Here is a 24,801-nt window from a genome sequence, read left to right on the forward strand (position 1 = left end):
CTTAATGCAGTTGGTGGCCACACCAGATACTGACTGTTACTTTTGATTTTGACCCCCTCCCCCTTTGTTCAGGGACACATTACTCCATCTCTGTTAGTCACATGTCTGTGGAACTTGTTCAGTTTATGTCTCAGTTGTTGAATCTTATTTTCCTACAAATATTTACACACATGTTAAGTTTGCTGAAAATAAACACAGTTGAAAGTGAGAGGACGTTTCTTTTTTTGCTGAGTTTAATAGCAGAACCAATAGCTGAACCCAGAATACCTGTCCGGCATGAGACTCTGATCCTGGTCTGCAGCCAAACCCTCCGTCAAAATTCATACAGGACAGAACAAAGTCTACAGCCTTGTCCATGTTAATGGCATCCAGCTTACCCTGCAGACACACAGACCAAAACAGTTCACTACTGTTGTGTACAAACCTACTGATACAAAAGCACTGTACAGAACCACGTCTATCCTCAAACGATACAATCCCTAATCTAGCAACCAAAAGGCAAAATGACTGACAGGTGAGGGTGTCTTATATACAAAATAAACATTTGTTGCAATGTGCTGTGACGTTACATACAGGAAACAAGCAACAATATGCAATGTGCTGTACATACAGGGGGGGGGGGGGGGGGGGGGGGGTAGAAGATATATTTGTCTCGACCTGGCTGGACCGTCGATGCCCCCTCCCTCCAGACGCTACACTGATTTCCAATCCAAACTTCCTCCCACTCCCAGCCTTTCACCCAAACTGTCTCCACTCCCAGCCTTTCACCCAAACTGTCTCCACTCCCAGCCTTTCACCCAAACTGTCTCCACTCCCAGCCTTTCACCCAAACTGTCTCCACTCCCAGCCTTTCACCCAAACTGTCTCCACTCCCAGCCTTTCACCCAAACTGTCTCCACTCCCAGCCTTTCACCCAAACTGTCTCCACTCCCAGCCTTTCACCCAAACTGTCTCCACTCCCAGCCTTTCACCCAAACTGTCTCCACTCCCAGCCTTTCACCCAAACTGTCTCCACTCCCAGCCTTTCACCCAAACTGTCTCCACTCCCAGCCTTTCACCCAAACTGTCTCCACTCCCAGCCTTTCACCCAAACTGTCTCCACTCCCAGCCTTTCACCCAAACTGTCTCCACTCCCAGCCTTTCACCCAAACTGTCTCCACTCCCAGCCTTTCACCCAAACTGTCTCCACTCCCAGCCTTTCACCCAAACTGTCTCCACTCCCAGCCTTTCACCCAAACTGTCTCCACTCCCAGCCTTTCACCCAAACTGTCTCCACTCCCAGCCTTTCACCCAAACTGTCTCCACTCCCAGCCTTTCACCCAAACTGTCTCCACTCCCAGCCTTTCACCCAAACTGTCTCCACTCCCAGCCTTTCACCCAAACTGTCTCCACTCCCAGCCTTTCACCCAAACTGTCTCCACTCCCAGCCTTTCACCCAAACTGTCTCCACTCCCAGCCTTTCACCCAAACTGTCTCCACTCCCAGCCTTTCACCCAAACTGTCTCCACTCCCAGCCTTTCACCCAAACTGTCTCCACTCCCAGCCTTTCACCCAAACTGTCTCCACTCCCAGCCTTTCACCCAAACTGTCTCCACTCCCAGCCTTTCACCCAAACTGTCTCCACTCCCAGCCTTTCACCCAAACTGTCTCCACTCCCAGCCTTTCACCCAAACTGTCTCCACTCCCAGCCTTTCACCCAAACTGTCTCCACTCCCAGCCTTTCACCCAAACTGTCTCCACTCCCAGCCTTTCACCCAAACTGTCTCCACTCCCAGCCTTTCACCCAAACTGTCTCCACTCCCAGCCTTTCACCCAAACTGTCTCCACTCCCAGCCTTTCACCCAAACTGTCTCCACTCCCAGCCTTTCACCCAAACTGTCTCCACTCCCAGCCTTTCACCCAAACTGTCTCCACTCCCAGCCTTTCACCCAAACTGTCTCCACTCCCAGCCTTTCACCCAAACTGTCTCCACTCCCAGCCTTTCACCCAAACTGTCTCCACTCCCAGCCTTTCACCCAAACTGTCTCCACTCCCAGCCTTTCACCCAAACTGTCTCCACTCCCAGCCTTTCACCCAAACTGTCTCCACTCCCAGCCTTTCACCCAAACTGTCTCCACTCCCAGCCTTTCACCCAAACTGTCTCCACTTCCAGCCTTTCACCCAAACTGTCTCCACTCCCAGCCTTTCACCCAAACTGTCTCCACTTCCAGCCTTTCACCCAAACTGTCTCCACTCCCAGCCTTTCACCCAAACTGTCTCCACTCCCAGCCTTTCACCCAAACTGTCTCCACTCCCAGCCTTTCACCCAAACTGTCTCCACTCCCAGCCTTTCACCCAAACTGTCTCCACTCCCAGCCTTTCACCCAAACTGTCTCCACTCCCAGCCTTTCACCCAAACTGTCTCCACTCCCAGCCTTTCACCCAAACTGTCTCCACTCCCAGCCTTTCACCCAAACTGTCTCCACTCCCAGCCTTTCACCCAAACTGTCTCCACTCCCAGCCTTTCACCCAAACTGTCTCCACTCCCAGCCTTTCACCCAAACTGTCTCCACTCCCAGCCTTTCACCCAAACTGTCTCCACTCCCAGCCTTTCACCCAAACTGTCTCCACTCCCAGCCTTTCACCCAAACTGTCTCCACTCCCAGCCTTTCACCCAAACTGTCTCCACTCCCAGCCTTTCACCCAAACTGTCTCCACTCCCAGCCTTTCACCCAAACTGTCTCCACTTCCAGCCTTTCACCCAAACTGTCTCCACTCCCAGCCTTTCACCCAAACTGTCTCCACTCCCAGCCTTTCACCCAAACTGTCTCCACTCCCAGCCTTTCACCCAAACTGTCTCCACTTCCAGCCTTTCACCCAAACTGTTTCCACTCCCAGCCTTTCACCCAAACTGTCTCCACTCCCAGCCTTTCACCCAAACTGTCTCCACTCCCAGCCTTTCACCCAAACTGTCTCCACTCCCAGCCTTTCACCCAAACTGTCTCCACTTCCAGCCTTTCACCCAAACTGTCTCCACTCCCAGCCTTTCACCCAAACTGTCTCCACTCCCAGCCTTTCACCCAAACTGTCTCCACTCCCAGCCCTTGTTTTTCTTTTTATGCGCTTTGAGATAATTTTCTGTAATGAAAAGCACTGTACAAGTTAAATAAATGATTAAAATACATATAATCCGTTAGCTAGTAACCAAAGACAATATGACAGAGTTAATTTGAGGCGTACCAGCAATGCGAGTGTTGCAACAGCACAGAAAGAGAATCGTGTGTCTATCTCCCCTGTAGAGACATCAGATGAAGACAGACAGGTTAAAGGTCAGCAATATGGCATCATGATAGACAGTGGGGTGACTTCCTGCTTACAGACATTAGCAACAACAGACTGCCAGGACCACCACTATCAGCTCTTTTTTTTTTGTGACCAACTTTTTATTTGTTTTTTCAGATGGGGGGGGGGGGTTTACAGGTACAAAACAATCAAAGAAATGCATACAAAGATAACCCATCTCCCCCTTCAGTCCCCATCCTCCCTCCCAACCCCCCTTCAGTCCATTTGCTTTGCCATTATGGGGTATTGTGATGTCATTATGGGGTATTGTGATGTCATTATGGGGTACTGTGATGTCACCATGGGGTATTGTGATGTCATTATGGGGTACTGTGATGTCACCATGGGGTATTGTGATGTCATTATGGGGTATTGTGATGTCATTATGGGGTATTGTGTGTAGATTGAGGGGGAAAACGATGAAATCCATTTTAGAATAAGGATGTAACGTAACAATATGTGGGAAAAGTGAAGGGGTCTGAATACTTTCCAAATGCACTGTACTCATTTTGACAATAGATATTCTGCCGGTTAAAGCAACTGGGATATTATTCCATCTACGGAGGTCGGATTGGATTGATTTGAGCGTTCTGTTAATGTTTCTGGCAAGGGTTTTATCTAAGGAAGGAAATATACATTCTCCCAAATAATTGAAACGGGAAAGGATTGGGAGTCCTCCATCAGGGTCTTGAGAGGCAGTAGGGATGATTTTGGTTAGATGAATTCAGCTTCATCTCAAGTTATAACATGTATCTATGATCTTCAAAGCATCAACCACTATCATCTCGACATTGAAACCCAGACACAAACTCACCCCATTTGTCTCCGGCGAACGATCCGTCCTCCTGCTGCAGTCCTCTGACGTACTCCACCACCTTGTCCACGTCCAGCACGTTCACGTTATCATACAACGAGAGGATCTGAGGGAGAGTTATATATATATATATATATGTCTGTAAGGTTATATGTCTACAGCTGTGTTTTCCAGGCACGAAATAGATTGTTACTATCTGAACTTGTCCAAAAACAAATTATGTTATGTATCCATCTGTCTAACCTCCACAGCGTTGAGCTACAGGTGTGGGTGGTGTTGTCATGTCTAACCTTCACAGCGTTGAGCTACAGGTGTGGGTGGTGTTGTCATGTCTAGCCTTCACAGCGTTGAGCTACAGGTGTGGGTGGTGTTGTCATGTCTAACCTTCACAGCGTTGAGCTACAGGTGTGGGTGGTGTTGTCATGTCTAACCTTCACAGCGTTGAGCTACAGGTGTGGGTGGTGTTGTCATGTCTAACCTTCACAGCGTTGAGCTACAGGTGAGTGGTGTTGTCATGTCTAACCTTCACAGCGTTGAGCTACAGGTGTGGGTGGTGTTGTCATGTTTAACCTTCACAGCGTTGAGCTACAGGTGTGGGTGGTGTTGTCATGTCTAACCTTCACAGCGTTGAGCTACAGGTGTGGGTGGTGTTGTCATGTCTAACCTTCACAACGTTGAGCTACAGGTGTGGGTGGTGTTGTCATGTCTAACCTTCACAGCGTTGAGCTACAGGTTTGGGTGGTGTTGTCATGTCTAACCTTCACAGCGTTGAGCTACAGGTTTGGGTGGTGTTGTCATGTCTAACCTTCACAGCGTTGAGCTACAGGTTTGGGTGGTGTTGTCATGTCTAACCTCCACAGCGTTGAGCTACAGGTGAGTGGTGTTGTCATGTCTAACCTTCACAGCGTTGAGCTACAGGTGTGGGTGTTGTTGTCATGTCTAACCTTCACAGCGTTGAGCTACAGGTGTGAGTGGTGTTGTCATGTCTAACCTGCACAGCGTTGAGCTACAGGTGTGGGTGGTGTTATGTCATGTCTAGCCTGCACAGCGTTGAGCTACAGGTGTGGGTGGTGTTGTCATGTCTAGCCTTCACAGCGTTGAGCTACAGGTGTGGGTGGTGTTGTCATGTCTAACCTTCACAGCGTTGAGCTACAGGTGTGGGTGGTGTTGTCATGTCTAACCTTCACAGCGTTGAGCTACAGGTGTGGGTGGTGTTGTCATGTCTAACCTTCACAGCGTTGAGCTACAGGTGAGTGGTGTTGTCTTGTCTAACCTTCACAGCGTTGAGCTACAGGTGTGGGTGGTGTTGTCATGTTTAACCTTCACAGCGTTGAGCTACAGGTGTGGGTGGTGTTGTCATGTCTAACCTTCACAGCGTTGAGCTACAGGTGTGGGTGGTGTTGTCATGTCTAACCTTCACAGCGTTGAGCTACAGGTGTGGGTGGTGTTGTCATGTCTAACCTTCACAGCGCTGAGCTACAGGTTTGGGTGGTGTTGTCATGTCTAACCTTCACAGCGTTGAGCTACAGGTGTGGGTGGTGTTGTCATGTCTAACCTTCACAGCGTTGAGCTACAGGTGTGGGTGGTGTTGTCATGTCTAACCTTCACAGCGTTGAGCTACAGGTTTGGGTGGTGTTGTCATGTCTAACCTTCACAGCGTTGAGCTACAGGTGTGGGTGGTGTTGTCATGTCTAACCTTCACAGCGTTGAGCTACAGGTGTGGGTGGTGTTGTCATGTCTAACCTTCACAACGTTGAGCTACAGGTGTGGGTGGTGTTGTCATGTCTAACCTTCACAGCGTTGAGCTACAGGTTTGGGTGGTGTTGTCATGTCTAACCTTCACAGCGTTGAGCTACAGGTTTGGGTGGTGTTGTCATGTCTAACCTCCACAGCGTTGAGCTACAGGTTTGGGTGGTGTTGTCATGTCTAACCTCCACAGCGTTGAGCTACAGGTGAGTGGTGTTGTCATGTCTAACCTTCACAGCGTTGAGCTACAGGTGTGGGTGTTGTTGTCATGTCTAACCTTCACAGCGTTGAGCTACAGGTGTGAGTGGTGTTGTCATGTCTAACCTGCACAGCGTTGAGCTACAGGTGTGGGTGGTGTTATGTCATGTCTAGCCTGCACAGCGTTGAGCTACAGGTGTGGGTGGTGTTGTCATGTCTAGCCTTCACAGCGTTGAGCTACAGGTGTGGGTGGTGTTGTCATGTCTAACCTTCACAGCGTTGAGCTACAGGTGTGGGTGGTGTTGTCATGTCTAACCTTCACAGCGTTGAGCTACAGGTGTGGGTGGTGTTGTCATGTCTAACCTTCACAGCGTTGAGCTACAGGTGTGGGTGGTGTTGTCATGTCTAACCTTCACAGCGTTGAGCTACAGGTGAGTGGTGTTGTCATGTCTAACCTTCACAGCGTTGAGCTACAGGTGTGGGTGGTGTTGTCATGTCTAACCTTCACAGCGTTGAGCTACAGGTGTGGGTGGTGTTGTCATGTCTAACCTTCACAGCGTTGAGCTACAGGTGTGGGTGGTGTTGTCATGTCTAACCTTCACAGCGTTGAGCTACAGGTGTGGGTGGTGTTGTCATGTCTAACCTTCACAGCGTTGAGCTACAGGTGTGGGTGGTGTTGTCATGTCTAACCTTCACAGCGCTGAGCTACAGGTTTGGGTGGTGTTGTCATGTCTAACCTTCACAGCGTTGAGCTACAGGTGTGGGTGGTGTTGTCATGTCTAACCTTCACAGCGTTGAGCTACAGGTGTGGGTGGTGTTGTCATGTCTAACCTTCACAGCGTTGAGCTACAGGTGTGGGTGGTATTGTCATGTCTAACCTTCACAGCGTTGAGCTACAGGTGTGGGTGGTGTTGTCATGTCTAACCTTCACAGCGTTGAGCTACAGGTGTGGGTGGTGTTGTCATGTCTAACCTTCACAGCGTTGAGCTACAGGTGTGGGTGGTGTTGTCATGTCTAACCTTCACAGCGTTGAGCTACAGGTGTGGGTGGTGTTGTCATGTCTAACCTTCACAGCGTTGAGCTACAGGTGTGGGTGGTGTTGTCATGTCTAACCTTCACAGGGTTGAGCTACAGGTGTGGGTGGTGTTGTCATGTCTAACCTTCACAGCGTTGAGCTACAGGTTTGGGTGGTGTTGTCATGTCTAACCTTCACAGCGTTGAGCTACAGGTGTGGGTGGTGTTGTCATGTCTAACCTGCACAGCGTTGAGCTACAGGTGTGAGTGGTGTTATGTCATGTCTAACCTTCACAGCGTTGAGCTACAGGTGTGAGTGGTGTTATGTCATGTCTAACCTTCACAGCGTTGAGCTACAGGTGTGGGTGGTGTTATGTCATGTCTAACCTTCACAGCGTTGAACTACAGGTGTGGGTGGTGTTATGTCATGTCTAACCTGCACAGCGTTGAGCTACAGGTGTGAGTGGTGTTATGTCATGTCTAACCTTCACAGCGTTGAGCTACAGGTGTGAGTGGTGTTATGTCATGTCTAACCTGCACAGCGTTGAGCTACAGGTGTGGGTGGTGTTGTCATGTCTAACCTTCACAGCGTTGAGCTACAGGTGTGGGTGGTGTTGTCATTTCTAACCTTCACAGCGTTGAGCTACAGGTGTGGGTGGTGTTGTCATGTCTAACCTTCACAGCGTTGAGCTACAGGTGTGGGTGGTGTTGTCATGTCTAACCTTCACAGCGTTGAGCTACAGGTGTGGGTGGTGTTGTCATGTCTAACCTTCACAGCGTTGAGCTACAGGTGTGGGTGGTGTTGTCATGTCTAACCTTCACAGCGTTGAGCTACAGGTGTGGGTGGTGTTGTCATGTCTAACCTTCACAGCGTTGAGCTACAGGTGTGGGTGGTGTTGTCATGTCTAACCTTCACAGCGTTGAGCTACAGGTGTGGGTGGTGTTGTCATGTCTAACCTTCACAGGGTTGAGCTACAGGTGTGGGTGGTGTTGTCATGTCTAACCTTCACAGCGTTGAGCTACAGGTTTGGGTGGTGTTGTCATGTCTAACCTTCACAGCGTTGAGCTACAGGTGTGGGTGGTGTTATGTCATGTCTAACCTTCACAGCGTTGAACTACAGGTGTGGGTGGTGTTATGTCATGTCTAACCTTCACAGCGTTGAGCTACAGGTGTGGGTGGTGTTGTCATGTCTAACCTGCACAGCGTTGAGCTACAGGTGTGAGTGGTGTTATGTCATGTCTAACCTTCACAGCGTTGAGCTACAGGTGTGAGTGGTGTTATGTCATGTCTAACCTGCACAGCATTGAGCTACAGGTGTGGGTGGTGTTGTCATGTCTAACCTTCACAGCGTTGAGCTACAGGTGTGGGTGGTGTTGTCATTTCTAACCTTCACAGCGTTGAGCTACAGGTGTGGGTGGTGTTGTCATGTCTAACCTTCACAGCGTTGAGCTACAGGTGTGGGTGGTGTTGTCATGTCTAACCTTCACAGCGTTGAGCTACAGGTGTGGGTGGTGTTGTCATGTCTAACCTTCACAGCGTTGAGCTACAGGTGTGGGTGGTGTTGTCATGTCCAACCTTCACAGCGTTGAGCTACAGGTGTGGGTGGTGTTGTCATGTCTAACCTTCACAGCGTTGAGCTACAGGTGTGGGTGGTGTTGTCATGTCTAACCTTCACAGCGTTGAGCTACAGGTGTGGGTGGTGTTGTCATGTCTAACCTTCACAGGGTTGAGCTACAGGTGTGGGTGGTGTTGTCATGTCTAACCTTCACAGCGTTGAGCTACAGGTTTGGGTGGTGTTGTCATGTCTAACCTTCACAGCGTTGAGCTACAGGTGTGGGTGGTGTTGTCATGTCTAACCTGCACAGCGTTGAGCTACAGGTGTGAGTGGTGTTATGTCATGTCTAACCTTCACAGCGTTGAGCTACAGGTGTGAGTGGTGTTATGTCATGTCTAACCTTCACAGCGTTGAGCTACAGGTGTGGGTGGTGTTATGTCATGTCTAACCTTCACAGCGTTGAGCTACAGGTGTGAGTGGTGTTGTCATGTCTAACCTTCACAGCGTTGAGCTACAGGTGTGAGTGGTGTTATGTCATGTCTAACCTTCACAGCGTTGAGCTACAGGTGTGGGTGGTGTTGTCATGTCTAACCTTCACAGCGTTGAGCTACAGGTGTGGGTGGTGTTATGTCATGTCTAACCTTCACAGCGTTGAGCTACAGGTGTGGGTGGTGTTATGTCATGTCTAACCTGCACAGCGTTGAGCTACAGGTGTGGGTGGTGTTATGTCATGTCTAACCTGCACAGCGTTGAGCTACAGGTGTGGGTGGTGTTGTCATGTCTAACCTTCACAGCGTTGAGCTACAGGTGTGGGTGGTGTTGTCATGTCTAACCTTCACAGCGTTGAGCTACAGGTGTGAGTGGTGTTGTCATGTCTAACCTTCACAGCGTTGAGCTACAGGTGTGGGTGGTGTTGTCATGTCTAACCTTCACAGTGCTGAACTACAGGTGTGGGTCGTATCCGATGCTGGCGCTGATGTTATTGTTAATTTAAGTAATGTCATGTTGTGTTGTATTATACCTGTACAGCACTGAGCGTGTAGAGGACGTGTGGGTCGTGTCCGATGCTGGCGCTGATACCTCCACAGTCGTGCTGACAGGACTTGATGAAGTCAGAGATCTCCTGTTGGTTCATCCTGGTCAGCTGACCCATCAAGTCCATCACCGTCAGGCCCCAGTAGATACCTGACATCCGCAGATATTCTGACAGGGTGTACTCCTGTGGCGGGAAAACAGAGGATATCAATGACTGAAACCAGTTAACTAGTAGATAACTATATCCACTTCAGGCAGAGGAGAGGGATGATACAGGGAATCAATCAACAAATGAAACAGGTTCTCTGACGTGTTCTCCTGAGGAACGACACATGAACCACACAGCTCGCTAGCTACATCCCCTCATCCTCATGTACTCTGACAACGTGTTCTCCTGAGGGAGGGAGGGACACATGATATCAATGAACAATTGAAACATAGATAGCTAACTACCTCCACGTAGTTAGAGCAGAGTTTCTCAAACATGTCTTGGAGAGATGCAGGGTTGTTTGTTTTTTAATGCTTTCCATGACTGGTCTAATCAAAGACATCCTTGTTCACCTGCCACAGACGGGAGGCAGTGAAATGATGTCAGCATAACATCCAATACTTACATAGTCATCCTTCTTGGAGCCGTAGGCAGCAATATAGTCTGCATGCTTGTCCAACAGTAGAGCACTGGGGGCATCAGACTTGATCACTACATCTTTTACTTGGGTCCCCTACAATAACAAATGGGAGAAATGTAGCTAACTGTTATTTCATAGTCAGATACAAGACAGACACAGCTAGCTAGCCTAGTAAACGGACTATGGAGCTAGCTAGCAACTACCAGTTTGGCTAATAATACATTGACTGCTGCTCAGAATACAACAATCAGATTGAGAAGATAACATATATATTTTTTCTTCTCTAGTAAGAGCCGTTGGATAGAGATGAGCAGCTGCTACAACATAGTTGATTTTCTAGCGGGCCATTTCCTCTGCTCCGGATGAAAACAATGACAGTAACGTTACTAGCTACAGTTAGCCATCATTTTGCTAAGACTTGGGGTTTTTTAATCGACAGGGAATATATTTCTCACTGTATAAGTACAAGCATATAATACGAAACAAACTAAATCAGCTGTGTCCAATTTATGGAAAATTACAGCAAGAAGAATAGTCATTTTAATCAGGATTCAAGTTACCATCCTTGATATCTTCAGGCGGCGCAGAATGTTTGCCTCATGAATTGTACACGTCACCAACGCGACAGACAGGGCGGGGCACAAAACGTTTCCACAGACACACTCAAAATTGGCGACAAAAAAATATATTTTCGGTTTTAAAGGTTAGGCATAAGATTAGCAGTGTGATTAAGGTTGAGTTTAAAATCTAATTTTAACAAGATAAATTGTAGACATGGGCAAGGTTTTGTGGCTATGGAATATCCCTGGGTCGCTCCTCTTTTCAGTTCGCTGCAGCCAGCGACTGGAACGAGCTGCAACAAACACTCAAACTGGACAGTTTTATCTCAATCTCTTCATTCAAAGACTCAATCTTGGACACTCTTGCTGACAGTTGTGGCTGCTTTGTGTGATGTGTTGTTGTCTCTACCTTCTTTCCCTTTGTGCTGTTGACTTTGTCCAATAATGTTTGTACCATCTTGTCATGTGTTGTTGCCTTATGTTGTCTTCGGTATCTCTTGTGATGTGTGTTTTGTCCTATATATTATTTTTTAGTACCTTTTGGTAGGCCGTCATTGTAAATAATAATTTGTTCTGAACTGACTTGCCTAGTTAAATAAATGGAAGCCAGTGACAACCGGGGGGCTTTTGCTGTGCTGTCAAACGTGTTTCTTTGAGTAAATAGATCTAACGCTGGGTGAACATAAAGTGGTGAAAAATATTAACAGGATTTTCCAAATCCCAATAGATCAGCTATTTCTTGTAAGACCCCTTTCTGTGTTTGCAAACATTGCCTCAAGTTGGTGGCAGAACAATGGAGTTCTTGCAGAACGCCAACAAAAAAAAGTATATTTACATGTTGCTTATGAGTGCATTTCACACTACTTTCGGATTATAATTAGATTTTAAAGTTCGTATGAATGTCTTGCTTAATATGTTTGTGTCATCGCAAATCAACTGCGTTATACTTAAAACACTTCCAAGCAGTAAAATAGCTCTTTGGCTAGCGTTCGTTACAGCTATATATCGAGCGTAAGCTAGAATGCTACCTGCTGCATCCAAAATAGTTATTTTGCAAAGATCACAACCAAATATAATCTTTGCAAAATAACTATTAATAACTAATAACAAAAGTGATTTTATTTAGAATAAAAGCGTAAATCTAAGATATGTTGAATGTGTGCAGATGGCCGTGGCTTTCTTTCTGCCATCAAGAATGACGCGCATCTGTGCGTAACGTCTGTGTGTGGTGTTCTGGAAAGGGGTCTATACAGTACTTCCTTATAGTCTTCTCATGTACAATGACTAAAGTAATAATTACAATACAAGTTAAATCAGTATACATAGTTTATTACAGTTCAACAAAGTGCTGATAAAGTTGAGGTGGACTGTCTTGAGGTTTATCAATTAGAAAACGTTTTACATGTTTCCAACTCATTTGATCGGTTATATTTTCACAAGTTACAATCTTCTTCACACAAAACCATTTAACACTCCAGCTACAGTTGAACGTTGAAACCAAAAGGGGGTAATAAGGCATGTGGTTTGTTGTGATGTAAGGCCACATTCTGCACTCCATTCCACACTTCAGTCAAAAGTGTTGGTCTGAAATCGCACCCTATTCCCTATGCAGTGCACTACTTTTAACCATAAACTCTGGTCAAAAGTAGGGAACTATATAAAAAGCAGAGTGTGCCATATCTGATGCACCACAAATACTTTGACATACGAGTTAGCATGTCTGGGACAATAGAACCACCCGAATAATCCCATAATTGCAGGCTGCGATTTTTTTAAAAATGTATTTATAATTTCCAAGGGGGTGCCGCAGCTATGCTGCCCCCACCCAGCTTGTCGCTCAAGTTCTATCCAACACGTCGCCAGTACTTGACATCCTGTATTTGACCCAGGTGTGACTGCATCCTGAGTTGTATTGATCATGACTATAAAATAAAAATGTTAAAAAAGGTAGAACAGAAACCGGGAAGGAAGACAACAGGTGTTCATTCAGAGAGGACGGAACTGGTGACTTGACAGGTGTTGGGAGCTCATTTCTTGAACCTGCCGAAGTGTTCACGGGAGATGATAAGTCTCTGGATCTGGGCGGTGCCTTCATAGATCTGGAATGAAAGAAGCAGACGTCAAAATGTCTCCAATGAAGTCTATCAGTTTTCCATACATTAAAAGCCAGGAGTTTTTCCCCTAACCAGTTGACCAGACTAGGGAAGTGTTCAGTGAGGCACAACGTGGCTAAACATTTTGCAACGGAAACCAAAAAAATGATTGGTTAAGTTCATTCAGGTGGTAATGTACCTCTGAACACAACCCAGGAAGTAGTCTAAAGCTAGGACCAAGTTTATCCAGGTCTCGAATTCACAACGTGAGAGTGCTGATCTAGGATCAGGTCCCTTCCATCCATATAGTCTTACTCCTTATGAGCTAAAAAAAGGGACAACGAATTCTAGCACTCGGATGCTTTGTGAATACGGGCCCTTGGTCAGATAACTCTATGCATACAACAATAGTGGTGCAGGCTACTAATTGGTCGTTCAGTATTCTTACAGAACTTTTTTTTTTTTTTTTTTAAACAGTAGATGAGGTAGAACTGCCCCCACCTGGTAGATCTTGGCATCTCTCATCAGTTTCTCTACGGGGTATTCCGAGTTGAAGCCGTTTCCTCCAAACACCTGCACGGCGTCGCTGGCCACCTGGTTGGCGATGTCTCCGGCGAATGCCTTAGCGATGGAGGCGTAGTATGTGTTCCTCCTCCCGTTGTCAACCTCCCACGCTGACCTCTGCCAGCCCATCCTGGCCAGCTCCACCTTCATGGCCATCTCAGCCAACAGGAACGACACCGCCTGGTGCTGTGGGGAGGGGAAGTCAAACCTCAGAGTATTGAGATGTGTTTACCAGGACGCAACGTTTTGGAACTTTCAGACGAGAGATGTTGCCATGTAAGAATAAATATGCCTCTGATAGGATACAGAATCATGACGGCTAGGAACTGAACACGGACCGCCAGTTTCCCCAGACTAAGATTAAGTCTAATCCTGACAAAAAAGGCACTTTCAAATGGAGACTGCAGTAGCATTATCAATGGTATGAGGCCAAAGGTCAACCCTTAGAGCACTAGGGCCAGTTTCCTCAGACTACAAAGTACTTTCAATTGTGATGAGCTCTTGTTGAGACTGAATCTCTTCATCTTCAGTAAGGCAACATGCTAATACCCATACTGACATTGCTTCATGTATTTCTATGTGGAACTGTGAAACAAAAGTGATGAACCTCAGCAATGAGTTTTCCGAAGGTCTTCCTCTCCAGAGCGTAGCCAGTGGCTTCATCCAGAGCTCTCTGAGCCAGACCAGTAGCGCCTGCTGCCACCTGGATGCACAGAGGAACTCTCATCACTAACTCATAATATAGCAGATAAGAGTTACAAAATTCTGGTAACTTTCCCACAATTCCCAGGTTTTTAAGCACAAAACCCTGCAATCCTTTAGCCAGGATTTCTGTAAAACCTTGGGATGGTTACCGGGAATTTTGCAAACCCAACCGCAGTGGTGTCAAACAATGCAGCCCGCCGTGTTGTCTAGGAAACAATGACTCACTGGTGGTCTGGTCTTGTCGAAGGCTCCCATGGCAATCTTGAAGCCAGCTCCTTCTCCAATCAGAACATTCTCCTTGGGTATCCGGACATCCTCAAAGGTGATTCCTCTGGTGTCTGAACACCGCTGACCCATGTTCAACTCCTACACACAGACACACACAGAGCAATATTATAGGTTACCTATAATATTGGGGCGGCAGGTAGCCTAGTGATTAGAGCTTTGGACTAGTAACCGAAAGGTTGTAAGATCGAATCCCCGAGCTGACAAGGTAAAAATCTGTCGTTCTGCCCCCTGAACAAGGCAGTTAACCCACTGTTCCCCGGTATCCGTCATTGTAAATAAGAATTTGTTCTTAACTGACTTGCCTAGTTAAATAAAAGGTCAAATAAAAATATAAGTAACATGTTCAACTCCTACACACACATCAATATTATAGGTTACTATAGTAACATGTTCAACTCCTACACACACATCAATATTATAGGTTACTATAGTAACATTTTCAACTCCTACACACACATCAATATTATAGGTTACTATAGTAACATGTTCAGACGCCAATCTCAGATCCTCTATAGTTTGCAGCATACACAAGTAAGTCATTCTATAAGTTCTAGCTAGCTAAATCATTGGGCATGTCTGCGCAACAACAACAAAATATAGATCCAGTCACTACTACGTAGAATTGTTGATCGAGGCGTGGTGGTGACAGAGTGATATAATTGATCAGCCATTGAGACGCCAGATCTTTACCTTCCTGCCAACTAGTATTCCAGGTGAGTCGGCGTCTACGATGAAACCTGTGAAAGCCTTGCTGGTTGGACACTTAGGGTCTGCATCAGTACGGGCCAACAGGAAATACCTGTGAGCATTGACAAGCCGGTCATAATCACACCACATGCTGCCTGGGGAAGAAACTTTAAAAAAGACAATCCTCATCTTTTTCTAGAGAAAACATTTCATTCACCAAGGGGCATTAATGTGTTCAGCATGGGGGAAGATTGTCTTTATTGACAAATCACTTTCAAAATGGTGGTGTGCGTGTCTCCTCTCACCAGTTGGCTTTGCCTCCGTTGGTGATCCACATCTTCTGCCCGTTAACAACGTACTCGTCTCCTTTCTTCTCCGCCCGCGTCTTCAGGCCCGCCACGTCAGAGCCCGCGCCAGGCTCCGTCACACCGTACGCCTGGCAGTCAACACACAGTCAGCATTTTCTTATCATACTATACAAAATATTTGATCTCTCTCGTGGAATTACAGTAGGTTTACCGGTAGCCTGTATCGATTACCCTTTTCAGACATATAACGGAATGTGGCGGAAACCTTCCCTGGAGATGGACAGGCATTTTACTGTAAAGGACTACCGCTTCTGAAGCAGGACTAACTTCCATCACTAGGCAACCAGAACGGTTTCAAATCAAATAATAAAAAAACGACCTAGCTGCGGCAGACTACTCTACTAAAAAAAAGATATACACGTTAAAAAGTTTGTTGAATAACGTGACTTACCAAGACGTTTAATGTAAATAACACATCTAGCTACAATACCATAAACACATTAAATCAGATACGTTTATTGTTGTCAGGGAACAAATACAACCTTTTACGCCGGAGAAGAATTATACGTCTAGAGATGCGGTACTTTAAAAAAATAGCAGCAATAACTTTTCAGGCTATTGCCCTGTTACTGTAGCCTATGTCTCTGGAAAGGGTTGTGGATTAACCAGTACCCCCCTCTCTCATTGACACAGTACCCCCCTTTCTCATTGACACAGTACCCCCCTTTCTCATTGACACAGTACCCCCCTTTCTCATTGACACAGTACCCCCCTTTCTCATTGACACAGTACCCCCCTTTCTCATTGACACAGTACCCCCCTTTCTCATTGACACAGTACCCCCCTTTCTCATTGACACAGTACCCCCCTTTCTCATTGACACAGTACCCCCCTTTCTCATTGACACAGTACCCCCCTTTCTCATTGACACAGTACCCCCCTTTCTCATTGACACAGTACCCCCCTTTCTCATTGACACAGTACCAGTACCCCCCTTTCTCATTGACACAGTACCAGTACCCCCCTTTCTCATTGACACAGTACCCCCCTTTCTCATTGACACAGTACCAGTACCCCCCTTTCTCATTGACACAGTACCAGTACCCCCCTTTCTCATTGACACAGTACCAGTACCCCCCTTTCTCATTGACACAGTACCAGTACCCCCCTTTCTCATTGACACAGTACCTGTACCCCCCTTTCTCATTGACACAGTACCTGTACCCCCCTTTCTCATTGACACAGTACCTGTACCCCCCTTTCTCATTGACACAGTACCAGTACCCCCCTTTCTCATTGACACAGTACCTGTACCCCCTGTATATAGCCTCGTTATTGTTATGTAAATATCGGGTTACTTTTAACTTTAGTTTATTTAGTCAATATTTTCTTAACTCTATTTAATTAAAACTGCATTGTTGTTTAAGGGCTTGTAAGTACGCATTTCACTGTTGTATTCAGCACGTGACAAATAAAATTTGGTAGATAGAACTTCATTGCCTGTCCCTAGCAGTCGTACATTCCTAATCAGAGAATTATTCTGCATTGATATGGAATTTTATGATTCTTTTTTAAATCGTTTTAACGGAACACCAATTTTTAAAAATGGCTGTTTAAACATTAAGCAAAATTGCCACATCCCTTCTCTGGATGACATCCTCATGATGTGCGTTTCCAACATTAGAACTGTTTTCATAAAGAAAATAAATCTGCTTCGTGTTTTGTATCCTAACCACAATACTGACGAGTATCGCGATACCCTGGCCCTACTATACGGTGTCCCTCCCCTCTCTCGCTATACAAGATGTGAGTGTTTGTGTAAGAACCGCAATCAATCAGTCTCCTCCGTTCCAAAAAAATACTGAATCTCAGGAGTCAATTCCTAGTGGAATCAAATCTTGACACTCAAGAAATGGGAGTCTACACCAGGAGTTGACTCTCCACCACTACGTCATCCTCATAAACATTAACAGTTGGACAAATGGCAGAGAAAGGCAAGCGACAACAGTGAAGTACAGTACGGCAATACTTTGAGAAGTTACGTGACAAATTGGTAAAATGCTAACATCGCCAGGTTGTATTGAGGTACTGTAACAGTAGTACAGGTGCAATGCTTAACCATGACGCAAACGTAATAGAACCATATGGATATTGTGAATTCACGGGGATTTGCTTTATATTTTTTTTATAATTTTAAGGGAAAACATAAAACAATGAATAAATGTTTTCCCACTTGTCACATCCCTAATTCCTTCTTGTATTTCATATGAACACTTACACACATGAGAGGTTCCTCTGTCATTCTGCCCAGGTACTTCTTCTTCTGGAAATCATTACCTGCTATGATCACTGGCATTTGCTGTGAGGAAGAAACAGAAAGAGCTCTTTAATTCCTGAATAGAGTTGCAAAAATACAGTCACGTTTTTTTCTCTCACAATTCCACGGTTTTCCAGAATAAGCAGGAAATCTAGGAATCCTCCAACCAGGAATTCTAGAAAACCAGAGAATTTGAGGAAAGTCTGACTTTTACCAGCCTAAGAAGAACTCAGGATGAACCAGGGTTACAAGATGACAGTATTGCAGACCAACAGCCACTATGAACCTCCAATTCACAGCAGGATTATTTTAAGACCTACTTAGCCATGTATCCACTATACATGTAAAACCTGGAACACTTGGATTAGATTCAAAAATCTTAGGTTTTTCACTCTTTTTAGTTTTACAGCTCAAATGACAATGTGAACTTACACCAAGAGAGTTGGCTTCGATAGCAGTCTGAACTCCTGTGCAACCATAGGCCAGCTCTTCTGTGATGAGGCAGGAGTCGAATATGCCCAGACCCATTCCACCACAGTCCTCTGGAATGTGAGAGTTCATCAGGCCCAGCTCCCATGCTCTCTTGATGATGGGGAAAGGATACTGTGGGATAAAAAGGGTTAGGGTATGTGGTCCAATACAAAGCAGCTGCTGGCTGAACTGACAGCTACTCGCTATACAAACAGGTTGAGAAAGCGCGCCACCGCTCGGTATACAAACAGGTTGAGAAAGGACGCCACCGCTCGGTATACAAACAGGTTGAGAAAGGACGCCACCGCTCGGTATACAAACAGGTTGAGAAAGGACGCCACCGCTCGCTATACAAACAGGTTGAGAAAGGACGCCACCGCTCGCTATACAAACAGGTTGAGAAAGGACGCCACCGCTCTGTATACAAACAGGTTGAGAAAGCACGCCACCGCTCGGTATACAAACAGGTTGAGAAAGGACGCCACCGCTCGCTATACAAACAGGTTGAGAAAGGACGCCACCGCTCGCTATACAAACAGGTTGAGAAAGGACGCCACCGCTCGCTATACAAACAGGTTGAGAAAGGACGCCACCGCTCGGTATACAAACAGGTTGAGAAAGGACGCCACCGCTCGCTATACAAACAGGTTGAGAAAGGACGCCACCGCTCGCTATACAAACAGGTTGAGAAAGGACGCCACCGCTCGCTATACAAACAGGTTGAGAAAGGACGCCACCGCTCGCTATACAAACAGGTTGAGAAAGGACGCCACCGCTCGCTATACAAACAGGTTGAGAAAGGACGCCACCGCTCGGTATACAAACAGGTTGAGAAAGGACGCCACCGCTCGGTATACAAACAGGTTGAGAAAGGACGCCACCGCTCGCTATACAAACAGGTTGAGAAAGGACGCCACCGCTCGCTATACAAACAGGTTGAGAAAGGACGCCACCGCTCGCTATACAAACAGGTTGAGAAAGGACGCCACCGCTCGGTATACAAACAGGTTGAGAAAGGACGCCACCGCTCGCTATACAAACAGGTTGAGAAAGGACGCCACCGCTCGCTATACAAACAGGTTGAGAAAGGACGCCACCGCTCGCTATACAAACAGGTTGAGAAAGGACGCCACCGCTCGCTATACAAACAGGTTGAGAAAGGACGCCACCGCTCGCTATACAAACAGGTTGAGAAAGGACGCCACCGCTCGGTATACAAACAGGTTGAGAAAGGACGCCACCGCTCGGTATACAAACAGGTTGAGAAAGAGCTGAGCACCAGGTTGATGTCTTCTACTCACTTCTCCACTCCTGTCGTAGGCTGCTGCAACAGGGACAATCTCTTCCCGGGAAAACTTCCTGGCTAGTTCCTGGAACTCTTTCTGCTGGTCTGTCATCTCTGTTGATGGTCAGACAGAGGGAGGGAGGGAAGAAGGGGAGAGAGAGAGAGACAGGAAGTCTATAAATACACAGGTATGCATTGACAGAGAGCTCTGTCCCAACAGCTGCTCACAGAGAGCCCTGTCCAGCACTCACCATAGCAGAGCCCTGTCCAGCACTCACCATAGCAGAGCCCTGTCCAGCACTCACCATAGCAGAGCCCTGTCCAGCACTCACCATAGCAGAGCCCTGTCCAGCACTCACCATAGCAGAGCCCTGTCCAGCACTCACCATAGCAGAGCCCTGTCCAACACTCACCATAGCAGAGCCCTGTCCAGCACTCACCATAGCAGAGCCCTGTCCAGCACTCACCATAGCAGAGCCCTGTCCAACACTCACCATAGCAGAGCCCTGTCCAACACTCACCATAGCAGAGCCCTGTCCAGCACTCACCATAGCAGAGCCCTGTCCAGCACTCACCATAGCAGAGCCCTGTCCAACACTCACCATAGCAGAGCCCTGTCCAGCACTCACCATAGCAGAGCCCTGTCCAACACTCACCATAGCAGAGCCCTGTCCAGCACTCACCATAGCAGAGCCCTGTCCAACACTCACCATAGCAGAGCCCTGTCCAACACTCACCATAGCAGAGCCCTGTCCAGCACTCACCATAGCAGAGCCCTGTCCAGCACTCACCATAGCAGAGCCCTGTCCAGCACTCACCAAAGCCGAGCCCTGTCCAGCACTCACCAAAGCCGAGCCCTGTCCAGCACTCACCAAAGCCGAGCCCTGTCCAGCACTCACCATAGCAGAGCCCTGTCCAGCACTCACCATAGCAGAGCCCTGTCCAACACTCACCATAGCAGAGCCCTGTCCAGCACTCACTATAGCAGAGCCCTGTCCAGCACTCACCATAGCAGAGCCCTGTCCAACACTCACCATAGCAGAGCCCTGTCCAGCACTCACCATAGCAGAGCCCTGTCCAACACTCACCATAGCAGAGCCCTGTCCAGCACTCACCATAGCAGAGCCCTGTCCAGCACTCACCATAGCAGAGCCCTGTCCAGCACTCACCATAGCAGAGCCCTGTCCAGCACTCACCATAGCAGAGCCCTGTCCAGCACTCACCATAGCAGAGCCCTGTCCAGCACTCACCATAGCAGAGCCCTGTCCAACACTCACCATAGCAGAGCCCTGTCCAACACTCACCATAGCAGAGCCCTGTCCAGCACTCACCATAGCAGAGCCCTGTCCAGCACTCACCAAAGCAGAGCCCTGTCCAGCACTCACCAAAGCAGAGCCCTGTCCAGCACTCACCATAGCAGAGCCCTGTCCAGCACTCACCATAGCAGAGCCCTGTCCAGCACTCACCATAGCAGAGCCCTGTCCAGCACTCACCATAGCAGAGCCCTGTCCAGCACTCACCATAGCAGAGCCCTGTCCAGCACTCACCATAGCAGAGCCCTGTCCAGCACTCACCATAGCAGAGCCCTGTCCAGCACTCACCATAGCAGAGCCCTGTCCAGCACTCACCATAGCAGAGCCCTGTCCAGCACTCACCATAGCAGAGCCCTGTCCAGCACTCACCATAGCAGAGCCCTGTCCAGCACTCACCATAGCAGAGCCCTGTCCAGCACTCACCATAGCAGAGCCCTGTCCAGCACTCACCATAGCAGAGCCCTGTCCAGCACTCACCATAGCAGAGCCCTGTCCAGCACTCACCATAGCAGAGCCCTGTCCAGCACTCACCATAGCAGAGCCCTGTCCAGCACTCACCATAGCAGAGCCCTGTCCAGCACTCACCATAGCAGAGCCCTGTCCAGCACTCACCATAGCAGAGCCCTGTCCAGCACTCACCATAGCAGAGCCCTGTCCAGCACTCACCATAGCAGAGCCCTGTCCAGCACTCACCATAGCAGAACCCTGTCCCATACTCACCAAAGCAGAACCCTGTTGACGGAGCATTCTGAGAGCCGGTAGCAGCCACGGCTGCAGCACTGGTACTCTGGAGCCGCAGGACAGACTGCACACCCCCTCTCAGAGCCTTGAGGAGAGGTAGAACAAATCAACTACTACTACAACCTTATGGCTGTGCAAGAGCCAAGGTGACACAGTGATTACGTGCCAAATGGCACCTTAATTCCCCATGTAGTGCACTACTAGGCCCATAGGTAACAAGGTGCCATTTGGGACACAAGCAGAGAGACCTCATCCCACTAGCTAATGAATACAAGCATATTACTATAGGTAGGTCAAATGTTACGATTTCTAATGGATTTTAGAGGGATCTTTACTTCTGGTCTACAGTAGTTAGAAGGTGTACAAGAATGGCAGAACTTTTACGTCAACAATGGACAACACCAAGAGGTTGATTGAAATGGTTTGAATATGGGGTTAGCTGCGTCACGTCTACTAGCTAGTTTATAACACATTTTCACAACAAAACGGCAACGCTATAATCTATCAGAAAGCGAGCATGTGGCGCAGAAAGGAACCAATGCCTTTCACACTAACGTTAGGCATTAATTAACGTTATAGCTAGCTAGCTAACTTAATGCTAGCTGCATTTTCTCGGCTAGTAAGACAGCTGTCAAATGTGAAAAGATCTCGATTTCTCGAGAAACCTGTCAACTAGGAACTACACAAAGCTTAAAGACATCTTCATTAACTGTTAAAGCATGTCAGTTATTTGTTTATTAGCTGTATTTACCTTGTTGAAAAGCATTGCTATTGCTGCACTTCAGACGTCCGTGTCGTAAAATCCTTGAGTACCCACATCGCGTTCGTCCCACACAAAAAATACATGTTTCATCCAATCAGGGCTGCGGGTTCTGTCACATGACGTTATGTCAGTCGGGAGATGACTTTTCACCTACTTTCTTACCTAAGACAAAGACCTTCTATAATATTGACAAGATAGACGAGTGACCGACATTTATAAATATGTCTCTGAGGACAATGTCCTCAGAGATGGAAGGCAGGCGAGATCAGGTGAGACCATTCTAGCCAATGTGAAAATTAACAATAAAGAAATGTTGTTGACCAAATTCGACACGTTTTCATTAGCTAGGTTTCCATCCAATTGGCGAGAATTTTTTTTCATGCGAATATTCTAAAATCTGCATAAAGAAAATAAATGATCTTTCGGCATTCGTACAATTGTACCGGAACGTCCTGTTTTGATTTTTTAAATATATTGTATGACTTTACTGCATTAAAAACTGTGGATGGAAACGTACTTATTGACTTCCATATAAAAATTCCTCACTTCATGGTTTTATTTTCGTGAACAGATTTTGGGCGGAGTAAACCCTCTCGCTTCGTCTTTTCCTCTGTGCAGATATCCATTACAATAACACAATATTCTCATTTTACAAAATAAATAATTTGAAATAATTTAATTAAATGCTATATTCAATAATTGATATTTGTATATACTAACCATAGTTTGTGTAAGGACAATAATGATGTTATTTGATTGTGAACAAATTAGTGAATTTTATTAAATACAATTATATAACATAATCTTAAAATAATATATTTTCCTTATAGATATTTTATTACCTATATTTATCATGTTGGATAAGTCAGGAATGTGATGTTGGCAAGGGTAGTTATAATATTGACAAGATAAGCTCTTGTCCTGTCATAATTATATAACAAGGTCAAGATCAAGCAAAGTGGGAAAATACAGTTTCACACTAACAGTTTCATGGAAAGATACACCTTACACGGAATAGAAAATGACAGGTTGTAAAATATATACAGTACGTCACACAGCCTGATTAATGGTCGTGTGACCGTTCTATGAGCCTCGTGGCTATCAGAGTAAAGGTCTATCAGAGTAGAGGTCGATGCAGTGTGTCCTCAGCCAACTGTTCACAGTACAAACTACACTTAACAAAAATATAAACGCAACATGTAAAATGTTGGTCCCATGTTTCATGAGTTGAAATAAAAGACTGCAGACATTTTCCATACACACAAAAAGCTTCTCTCAAATGTTAGTGAGCATTTCTCCTTTGCCAAGATAATCTATCCACCTGACAGTTGTGGCATATGAAGAAGCTCATTAAATAGCATGATCATTACACAGTGCTTGTGCTGGGGACAATAAAAGGCCACTATAAAATGTGCAGTTTTGCCACACAACACAATGCCACAGATGTCTCAAGTTTTGAGGGAGTGCGCAATTGGCATGTTTACTGCAGGAATGTCCACCAGAGCTGTTGCCAGATAATTGAATGTTCCTTCCTCTACCATAAGCCGCCTCCAACATCGTGTTTGAGAATTGGCAGTACATCCAACCGGCCTCACAACCGCAGACCACGTGTATGAAGTCGTGTAGGCAAGCTGTTTGCTGAGGTGAACTCTGTGAACAGAGTGCCCCGTGATGACAATGGGATTATGAGCAGACAGAAAATACGGACAACGAACACAATTACATTTTATCGATGGCAATTTGATTGCACAAAAATATAGTTAAATATATCGTTTTTAAGGTACAGTATCTGTGACCAACAGATACATATCTGTATTCCCAGTCATGTTAAATCCATAGATTATTTATTATAATTTATTTAAATTGACTGATTTCCTTATACGAACTGTAACTCAGTAAAATCAATGAAATTGTTACATGTTGCGTTTATATTTTTGTTTAGTATAGAAAAGTCAATTTCCTGAAGAAAATGTTGTTGCATGGATATGTATTTCAAAATGTCCCCAATGTATATGGCACTATTGTTGCCATTCAAACTCATTTGTAGCTCATTTAAAGTAAAAATGCAATCCCATTCTCAAGTAACCTAATTTGGGGCAGTCTAAAACATCAACATTGGTTTGGAGTTGATAGCTTAAACACAGTCTCTATATATTTCTTTACCATTCAAGTCTATGGCCTGTTTTTCCCCATTGAATATTGTTTTAGTTCAAAAAGTATAAATGCTAACAGAAATATTATCTCCAGCAACCCGAGTTGGGGCAGATAGCTAAAATAATTTAAGGTCTAGACGCGAACCGAAGAAATCTAAGAATATGTAAGGAATCCAGATAAATCTAAGAATATGTAAGGAATCCAGATAAATCTAAGAATAATTAAGGAATCCAGATAAA

The 24,801-nt window shown here is 46.2% G+C and overlaps 2 protein-coding genes across 3 annotated transcripts in view; both read right to left on the minus strand.

Annotated features, from left to right (window-relative positions):
* Nucleotides 1-10,970, minus strand: part of rabggtb (Rab geranylgeranyltransferase subunit beta) — a 41,970-nt gene extending 31,000 nt beyond the window's left edge. The window contains exons 1-6 of one of the 2 annotated variants that reach the window (XM_055866031.1): nucleotides 10,874-10,970; nucleotides 10,299-10,406; nucleotides 9,671-9,868; nucleotides 4,136-4,241; nucleotides 3,220-3,272; nucleotides 268-378 (exon numbers count right to left, since the gene is read on the minus strand). In XM_055866031.1, coding sequence (XP_055722006.1) covers nucleotides 268-378; nucleotides 3,220-3,272; nucleotides 4,136-4,241; nucleotides 9,671-9,868; nucleotides 10,299-10,406; nucleotides 10,874-10,876 — 579 coding nt within the window. In that variant the 5' untranslated portion in view covers nucleotides 10,877-10,970. The other variant, XM_055866032.1, reaches the window with a different exon arrangement.
* Nucleotides 10,971-12,186: 1,216 nt separating this feature from the next.
* On the minus strand, nucleotides 12,187-22,506 carry acadm (acyl-CoA dehydrogenase medium chain). Its single transcript, XM_055866033.1, has 11 exons — nucleotides 22,397-22,506; nucleotides 21,625-21,730; nucleotides 19,608-19,705; nucleotides 18,268-18,438; nucleotides 17,797-17,877; nucleotides 15,516-15,646; nucleotides 15,214-15,322; nucleotides 14,461-14,601; nucleotides 14,138-14,233; nucleotides 13,468-13,716; nucleotides 12,187-12,972 (listed from the first exon to the last, which is right to left on the minus strand). The coding sequence occupies exons 1-11, from the start codon at nucleotides 22,409-22,411 to the stop codon at nucleotides 12,901-12,903; spliced, it is 1,269 nt and encodes a 422-aa protein (XP_055722008.1). The 5' UTR covers nucleotides 22,412-22,506; the 3' UTR covers nucleotides 12,187-12,900.
* Between the last annotated feature and the right edge of the window lie 2,295 nt (nucleotides 22,507-24,801).

This window comes from Salvelinus fontinalis, chromosome 17 (genome assembly GCF_029448725.1).
Source record: "Salvelinus fontinalis isolate EN_2023a chromosome 17, ASM2944872v1, whole genome shotgun sequence".
NCBI classification, from domain to species: Eukaryota; Metazoa; Chordata; class Actinopteri; order Salmoniformes; family Salmonidae; genus Salvelinus; species Salvelinus fontinalis.